At 42.2% G+C, this 9,148-nt stretch overlaps 1 protein-coding gene across 2 annotated transcripts in view; it reads right to left on the bottom strand.

The window, feature by feature from the left end:
* Positions 1–2,061: 2,061 nt before the first annotated feature.
* The window catches only part of DGUOK (deoxyguanosine kinase), a 30,204-nt gene continuing 23,117 nt past the window's right edge, over positions 2,062–9,148 (bottom strand). For both annotated transcript variants that reach the window (XM_016130694.2, XM_016130697.2), the window contains 3 exons: positions 3,456–3,571; positions 2,761–2,860; positions 2,062–2,308 (listed from right to left, as the gene is read on the bottom strand). In XM_016130694.2, the coding sequence (XP_015986180.1) occupies positions 2,282–2,308; positions 2,761–2,860; positions 3,456–3,571 (243 nt within the window). In that variant the 3' untranslated portion in view covers positions 2,062–2,281. The remainder of the gene's footprint in view (positions 2,309–2,760; positions 2,861–3,455; positions 3,572–9,148) is intronic.

Below are 9,148 nucleotides of genomic sequence, written 5' to 3'. Positions count from 1 at the left end.
CTGCAAATGGTATTAGGACTATTGGATATGTACATACAAAAGAATAATGTTGAATCCCTTCCTTACACCATATACAAACATTAACTCAAGATGGATCATAGACATGATGTAAGAGCTAAAACTATACACCTCTTACAAGAAAATGCAGATGTTTGTGACCTTGGGTTATTCAAGACTTTCTTAGACATGCCAAAGAACAAGTGACAAAACATATATGACTTCATCAAAATTGAAAAACTTTTGGGCTTCAGAGGATACTAGCAAGATGAAAATACAACATATGGTATGGGAGAAAATATTTTGAAGTCATGTATCTGATACGGACTTGTATCAGAATACATCAAGTACTCTTACAACTCAATAAAATACCAATTGAAAAACGAACAAAGGATTTGAGTAAACGTTTTTTTCCAAAGAAGATATACGAATGACCAATAAGTACATGAAAATATGCACAATATTATTAGAGAATGTAAATCAAAACCATAATGAGATACAATTGTACACCCATTAGGATGGCAATAATCAAAATGACATACAGCTAGTGCTGGCAAGGACATGGAGGAATCAGAACCCTCATACATTGCTGGGGGGAATGTAAAATAGTATAGTCACTTTGGAAAAGACCAGTAGTTTCTCAAAAAGTTAAACATGGAGTTAGCATTTGACCTAGTAATTCCATGCCTCCACATATAACCAAGAGAAATTAAAACACATCCACACGACTTGTATATGAATTTTCATAGCAGTATTATTCATAACAGCCAAAAAGTAGAATCTACATGTCTATCAATGGATGAATGGATAACAGAATGCAGTATATCTCTAAAATATTTTGCCATAAAAAGGAATGAAGTACTGATGTGGATGAATCCTGAAAACCTTTCTGGAAAGTGAGTCAGTCGCAAAAGACCACATATTATGTGATTCCATATACATGAAACATTGTCCAGAACAGGCAAATCTATAGAGACAGAAAGTAGATTGGTGGTTGCCGAGGGCAGGATGGGGTGAATGGGGATTGTTGGGGTGAATGGAGATAGTGACTAATTAGCATGGCATTCCTTCTTGGGGTGATGGAAACATTCTGGAATCGATTGTGGTGATGGTTGCACAACTCTACCACTATATTAAAAACCATTGAATTTTATACTTTAAATGGGTGTCTGGTGTGGTATGTGAACTATATCTCAATAAAGCTATTAAAATTTTAAGTAGAAATCAAGAAGTGCTGTGCTGTTACTTAAAACATCATATTTGTTAGAAACCAATCTCACATTCATTTTCTCAAGCATAAAGGAAAACACAATTTCTGTCTTCTGGGACAGTCCGACTCCCAAACTCATTCGTTTTCCTGTGTGCCTGCACAACTGTCGAGGGCTCAGTGCGGGAATTCCACTCCCAGTGACTCATGGACCTGCAGGCTTCTTGCAATGGAGCACTTTGTTTTTAATAGAGAGCTATATATTTTTCTCTCTTAATAATAAATTGTTCTTGAAGCTTGAAGTGCAGCACAAAAATTTTTCTTTCCAGCACAGACAGATTCTCTCCATTAAGGTCACCTGAAACTCACTGGGTAAGGTGTTCAGAACAGGCCACAGTGTCACGATGCCCAAACCCTAAATGTTAGACGCTGAATTTCTGGGCTCCGGATTTGTTCTCATGGTCCCTCCCTTTCTTTCTTTTGTTCAGGTTTTCAGTTCCAGGACAGAGGTCTAAACCCCTGCCCCATCCTCCATACCAAGAGTGCTGGGTAGAAAGAGATAAAGAAGCTTCCTGAAGTTCAGGCTCCATTTCCTAGCTCTGGGGGCTCATACTTGAGGACTCACTCACTCCTGAGCCATTTACTTCCCTTCTTCATCCCTCTGTGGCAGGGCCTGGTCAGGGTCGTGGGAGCAATTCCTGCCCTGGCCTATCAGAGGGAACAAGTGAACAACAGGGAAGTCTGCTTGGTGAAAGATTCAAAAAGAAAAGCTCAAACTTTTCTCAGGTAAAAATAGTTAAGAGAGGAGTTCAGAGCAGGTACCGATAGATACACGCTGAAATACATGAACAACTGCATTAGCAAAATAAGCAAAAGGCAAATAACTTTATTTTAGAAGCCTTTGAGATACAAAATAAGACCATGGCAAAGTCTAAGGGTAACAGAAACCATCCGTGGGCGTCTCAGAGCACTCCAGAAGTAAGAGGAGATGGGAATGGGGATGGAAAAGTGACGCAGCCTCTTTCTAGCTTCGGGAAGTCAGAGAGCCAGGTCACAGCCAGAACACCCTGATATGAGTTACAGAGTCTTTATAAAGGTGTTTACCTGTGGGAAAAAGAAAACCCAAAAGTTAAATTTCACATTTTCAGCAGACTATACCATAGTCCACCACAATGCACAGGTAGCCAAGCCCATGAGTATTTTGTGAGGAAGGGAAAATAGGTATGGAAAGGAAATGAGACCTGCCTGGGGACATATGGTATTAAGAGGCAGAGCTGGAAATAGAATCCAGAAGTTTCTTTTCCCTAGTTCTGGAATACCTTAGAGAAGTTAGCTGGGAAGTACATATTACAAATCAATTATTTAACAATCATTAACTCGAAATACTTTAGAAAATTGGGATTACGTTTGCAATTTGCACAATGCCCCGCAGGCTCTGGAGTGTGAAATGCAATCTGAGGCACAGAGCACATGACCCATTATATTGAAGTTTGAGGTGAAGATTAAAGTACAATAGAGGAAATCCATCAGAAAGCAGGAATTCAGGCCTTCCACACCTTTTTCATGAGCTCTTCTTGTTTGCCGCCTTCTTCAGAAAAATCATCATTGACATCCAACATCAGCACTGGAACGTTCAACAGAGCCTCAAAGTGGAGCCTATTAGAAGCATGAACATTTAAGGAACAGAAAAGAGAACACTGAGCCAAGCTTCACACACTCACCAAGTCTTAATAATTTTGAGAACAGATCTACAGTCACATGGCTTCTCAATGAAATGGCATGTAAACAGCAGTTTTAAAAAGTAATTCAATAAAGTTAGCTGGAAAAAGGCTGAAATTCCTTTTTAGTCTTCAGACTAATCCTGAAGGTGAGGGTCCCAAACATTTTAAGTGGAGAGCATACCTGTCCTGAAGGGAGGAAAGACTAAAACTAGGAATGTCAACTTAGTAAATGGACAATTTCTCTAAAAGTTTTTAGCCTTTCATCCTGAGCCAACTATGTTATCATCATCAATTACCATGTCTGACCTAGAGGAACTTTAAAAAACAAAAAAGCTGGGGAAATAGAATCTAACAAAAAGTTTCTTGGAAAATACAGATTACACTCAAAATTAAACTTCTGAATAGAATAATGTTTCACATTTCCAACCACTTCCAGTACATTCTGAACCTGCTTATAGGGCTGCATGTTGAACTTTCTATATTCTAGGACTGGGTATTGGGGGCAGGCTGTCACCCTCTTCTCTGCTTACTTGGTGGTCTTGTGAACAAGCCAGGCTTCGTGCTGACCATGAAGCTGCTCGAGATAAGCCAGTTTAATTCCTCTCTCTTCTTCCCTGGCCCTTCGGTGTAGTCTCTTCAAACAAACCTAAAAGAGAATGCCCAGGCCCCGTTGAGCTCATTTGTTTTCTTGGCTGTTACAATGCAGTCTTGAGGGGCTCTCGGACCCACTCAGAATGTCTCTTCTGGGCACTATACACCACGATTTGCTTCTGCAGTCTAGTTTTCTTATTCAGTCACAGGTTAATAGTAAATATCGTCCGCCCGGGGAACCTGGAATTACCTTTCTTTTTCCTCCTCCCAACCACATCCAGGAAGTCATTGAAATGTTCTTTAATCTCTCTCCAGTTCATTCTTTCCCTGCCTCTTTCTCACCTCTGTCCTGGTCAGGTCCTAATCACCTGTCACCTGGACTATAGCAAGGGCCTCTGGTTTTCTGCCTCCTGGAGGCAGTGGAGTGAATGACCCTAACATCAGAAGCTCAGGATTAAATTCCTGTCTCCACCATGCACTGATGGTGCAATCTTTTAATCCCTACTCACTGCAGAGGGTCACTGTGAGGTAAGGCAGGTCAAGTTCCTGGTAAGAGCTATTCCTTTCTCCCCATCTGTCCTTCCACAGGACTCCAATATAATGGTCTTACTCTAGTTGGAAATACTTCACTGGCTCCTTATTGCCTACAGCCATCTCCCCCAAGGTTCAAGAAAGTATAAGTAGCATGACCTTTATGAAAGGGAAAGTAATTTGAAGTATCTTTCACATCACAGCACTCACTCACTGCAGCAGAATACAAAATCTGCATAGGCATAGATAAAGTAAAAAAAAGTGAGGCTTAGAACTAACTCTCCTTCCTCTGCTCCTTCCAGAGTAAGCATAATTCTTTCCTGCCTTCACCTGACAGAAAACTTTGAAGCACAATGGCTCAGAAACTGTCACCTTTCCCTTTACCCGTCAAGCAGGGCCATTCCCTTCCAGAGTGTGGCCACTCCTCCTACCTCTCCCCTTTCAACTTCCTTAGCTCCTCCCCTGGACTCACTGCTTTGGCCAGATGTGACCTGTAGCTTGCAGGGCAGACTAAGTTCATTTACACTTCCAAACTTTTGCTCCAAATGTTTATTTTGCCTGAATTGCCCAGCAAACATTTCATTATTCAAAGCCATCTGTCCTGGAAGAATAAGTGGATTAACCCACTGGTTTAGGATTTCCCTCTTTCAAACACTTAAAAAACTTTACCCCTAAACTGTGGTGAACAGTATTCCAAAGACACAGTCTTTGCAGTTTCCCTCTTGTCCCATCTTTCCTTTAAGGAAACAAAATCATTTAAACAAATTTCATTTATAATCTTAAGTTCAACTTTTCAAACTGATTAACAGAGACAGATCTAACACGTTAATACTTTTATCTCTTCTGGTCTCCTTCTCTCTCCTGAATCAATAATCATCCCAAATTTATATGAAGTCTTTATCCTAGGGATTCTATAATGTCATTAGGTAATAAGTAAAATAAAATATGCTGAACAGTGAATCAAGTGCTAAACTACGAGGTCTGGATCTTAAGTGAAGCCACCAGATAAGGGAATAAGCAAACAGGCTTTTGTAGTCTGAGAGGTGTTTCCTGGAAGCCTCAGGACCCCCCCCCCCCTTTATCTCTGGTAACAGCTCACTAAGCCCCACTCTGAGAGCTGGGCGCTGTGCTAGGCCCTGGGCAAACACAGACCACCAGTGGCATTTTGGCTGTATTAGACAACAGAGGGAAGTCTGCACAGGGTACGCTGAAGGCACGGTGACTGAGAGAGACCAGGAGGCAGGCCAGAGTCCATGTTGTTCAGGCAGAGTAGCTGGTCAAAAAATATTTGTTGCATGTGTTCATTTAATGTTTTAAATGGGTGGGGACACTGAGGCCCAGCCACTTCTGTTTTGACCTAGTTTCTATCCATTTACCTTTTTCTCCTTTTATCTTTTCCATTTCTACTTTCTCTCTGAACCTCTTTTTCTTTCCTTCTTTCTACCTTTCTGCCCTTCCATCCCCACCCCACAGCTGACGGCTTCAAGATCATTCCCCTTATTCCTCTGCCAACCCAATCACACGGCTTTACACTCCTGACTTCCAGCTACCCAGTTCTCCACCCCACTGACAACCAACCAATGTTATTAACTTACTTTCAGAAATATTTTACACATAATACACATTTTTGCCTCCATCTTTTTTTTTAAACATACATATAAAAAGTGTCCTACCATATACTCTGGTCTTGTCTTTGTTCACCTAATATACCTTGGAGACTGTTACATATCAGTACAGTACTTTCTCATTCTTTTTCATGACTTTAGAGTTTTCCAGTGCACGATGGAGCATAATATAGTCAACTAGTCCCTACTGGTGACCACTCGGGTTGTTTCCAATCATTTGCCATTACAAACAATGCTGCCTTGCACATAAGCCATTTTGCCCACATGGGAGCATAGTTATGGAATAAATTCCAAGGAGCATAATTAATAGGTCAAAATGTATGTGCACTTGCTAGAACATTCTGTCAAACTGCCTCCTTAGGGGCTAACCAATTTACATTCCCACCAGCAAGGTAGCTTCAGGGTTTCTAAACATAGCAAAGCTACTCGATTTTCTTCTGTGAGAAAAAAATATTATCAGAATTAATGAAAATGTATATTTTTAAAAATGTGACTTAATGTTTTCAATTATACACAAGGGCAGAGCAATTCTTTTTATAAAAGCTATAATTATTCATTCATTGCTGCAGGCAAACATTGATGCTAAGGTCTTTCCTATTAAAACAGGCTAACATTTCCATTTTTCCTATTCATTTCCTTAACAGAGCAAACTCCCCCACCTCCCCAGAAGTCTAGGTAAACTATTTTGAGCATTTGGCATAATTCTTGCTTTACTGATATGGTTATAAAAATTCTTAAAAAAAAAAAAATCCTGCACAATCTGGTCCCTCTTCATCTCAGTCCTCAAGGGGAGAACACACCTGGAAAGACAGTGCAGCTGCAAATGATGGGGGTGGGGGGGGGCAGAAGGAGGGACCAGCAGTCTCAAGCTGACTGACCTCATCTCTTCATCTCCTGAACCAACCCCCCTCCCCCTTCACCGCTGCCAAACTTCCCTTGCCACACAGACTGCTTGCAATCAGAGATAGCAACTAATTCTTCTCTCGTGTGTGGTTTCTGTTACCCTTAGACTTTGCCATGGTCTTATTTTGTATCTCAAAGGTTTCTAAAATAAAGTTATTTGCCTTTTGCTTATTTTGCTAATGCAGTTGTTCATGTATTTCAGCGTGTATCTATCGGTACCTGCTCTAAACTCCTCTCTTAACTATTTTCACCTGAGAAAAGTTTGAGCTTTTCTTTTTGAATCCTTCACCAAGCAGACTTCCCTGTTGTTCACTTGTTCCCTCTGACAGGCCAGGACAGGAATTGCTCCCAGAGCTTTTGCACACACTGTCCTCTGTGCTGCAGAAGTCCCAGGCAGGGCCTGGCTCTTTGAGGCACACTGGCCAGCTGCATAATCTCTTCCTGAGTCCATGGTATTGCGTAGAAACACTGAGGCCCAGACACTTCTGTTTTGATATTTTCTATTGTTGGCTTGCTTGCTTGTTTGAATTTAGGTGAAAACAGGTGGAAAGGAGAAGAAGGTCCTACTTAGGTCTGTCTCACATGCTCTGAACTTAGTATTTCTATCCGGGCTCTGCACTGGAGTATTGATCACTTGCATAGCTTTTTACGCAGATGTCTTAACTTCTGTTCTGCTCTTCTTTTAGACATAGTTACCTCTGAATCTCACAAAAGAGGTCAGGGTGACTTCAGGGGAAGGGTACCAGGATTTCTGGGTCCCTGGCTCTAACGCCATCAAAACAGCACCAAAATCTCCATCCGATCTCAAAATGAATTAAGCTAGTTTTCTTTTTCTACCATTAGGTTACAATAATCCTCCAACTCCCCTCATTCTACCCCTGAATTAGTCTCTCCAAAGAGATATATCAGCTATACCATCAAAATAATCACCATCACCACTGTCATCATCATTGCTTCCTTCTCACAAAGTCATCTGAACGCACGAAGAAGTGATCAAGACTTCCTTGCATACCTTGTTGGGTCCCAGTGTCTGGGTTCAACCTTAACTCCCCAGACACGAAGCCTTTGCAGCCCTGCTTTGCTCTCAGGAATTGAGTTCACTCACTTCCTAGTCTCCAATACTGTCTTCATGGCACCAAGCTGATTATGTTGAAGGTCTGTTTCTCTTGGAAAAGCTTAGGTCAGCACTCTCAAATCTCCTCCTAAAGCTCAGCCCCCCAATCCACTGCTTCTTTTGGCCATCCGTCCCATGACTCCTACTGGAAATACGCCACCACTTCGAACTCCACCTACAAACTTCACTCAGCCCAAGCCCACAGCACTCTCACTCCTCCTTGGCCCAGGCCAGGAGCTCTCCTGGGGACCAGGCCTTTCCCTCGCCCTGAACCCTACACTCAGCTTCTTCGAGCCATCCTCTTTGGCAGGGGTCTCCTTTTCCCCTAATCGCTGATACCAATCCCCATCCCTCAAGTATCACTTTCACAATATGCCTCTTCTATTAACGCTCCCAGGCAATGAAGACTACTGAAAGAAGTCATATAAATTTGACCCAGCCCGTCAACTTACAATTAATGCACCTAATTGCAGCTTGGTTCTTTTCATTGAAGGTTCTCAGCCTTCTGGCCTCACTAAATCTCTAGTTCAGTCTCACTTTAAACCTGAGACCCTATTTATTCTGTGAGATCTCTTTATTTCCTTCTATGATCTAGTTTCTGCCTCATAATCTCCAGGAACTCCCAATATCTGGTCCCAGTCCTTCCTGAGGGGAGGCCCTTCTTTCTGATCCTCTCCTCTCTAGCTCCTGGAAGCCTGTGCAACGGGGCTCTCCTCTGTGTTTTCGGACCATATTCACTCTGTTCTCAGAATTCCTCTTGTCCACAAGGCTCAGTCCAGTCTCTAAAAAGCAAGGTCTCTAGCCTGAAGAGAGCTTTCACTCCTTAGACTATGTGGCATACCTGGCATTTGACTATACATGATATATATGTCTCAAAGGCTGAGAACAACACACGTCTCAAAAAATACCTCCTGCCCTGACTCAGAATCCCACTCCAGAAGAGCCCTTAGAGACCACTAATCTGAGCCACTGGATTAAAAAGACAAGAACCCCTCTAGGGGAAAGGTTTCCAGGGGCTGCCTAAGGTCACTCCAGTCAGCAGAGGCTAAGGACCACTGCTGTGCTCAGAGACTCTGGTGTTCCCTCTGTGATATCATCCTCTTGTGTGCTATGCTGGCTCCATGGTCATGGCTTCCAGAGTCACGGAAAGCAACTTCTGTAGTCCACCCTGCCTTTCCGGTGGTATCCTCAAGGTTCAAAAGGGGACTATAAAACAGAGATGTCAGGATGAAGTGAGGAAACCCTCCTTCGCTCCCTCCCCACATCCTATTCAGGAAACCATTAAGACCACCACAGACTCTGATGATCCAGTCAGAGGGAGGTAAAATCTGAGGCAACTAGGATAGGTTACTTGGTCAAAGGGTCCAACCTACAAACCCTAGGTGAAAAAAGATAATGTCCAATTTGCTCTATGTTGTTGCTACGTCAAGACGCTTTCTGTGCACAGTCAACTGCTTTA

The sequence above is a fragment of the Rousettus aegyptiacus genome, unplaced genomic scaffold (assembly GCF_014176215.1).
Source record: "Rousettus aegyptiacus isolate mRouAeg1 unplaced genomic scaffold, mRouAeg1.p scaffold_m13_p_7, whole genome shotgun sequence".
Lineage (NCBI taxonomy): Eukaryota > Metazoa > Chordata > Mammalia > Chiroptera > Pteropodidae > Rousettus > Rousettus aegyptiacus.
This window is presented reverse-complemented; position numbering and strand designations above follow the sequence as displayed.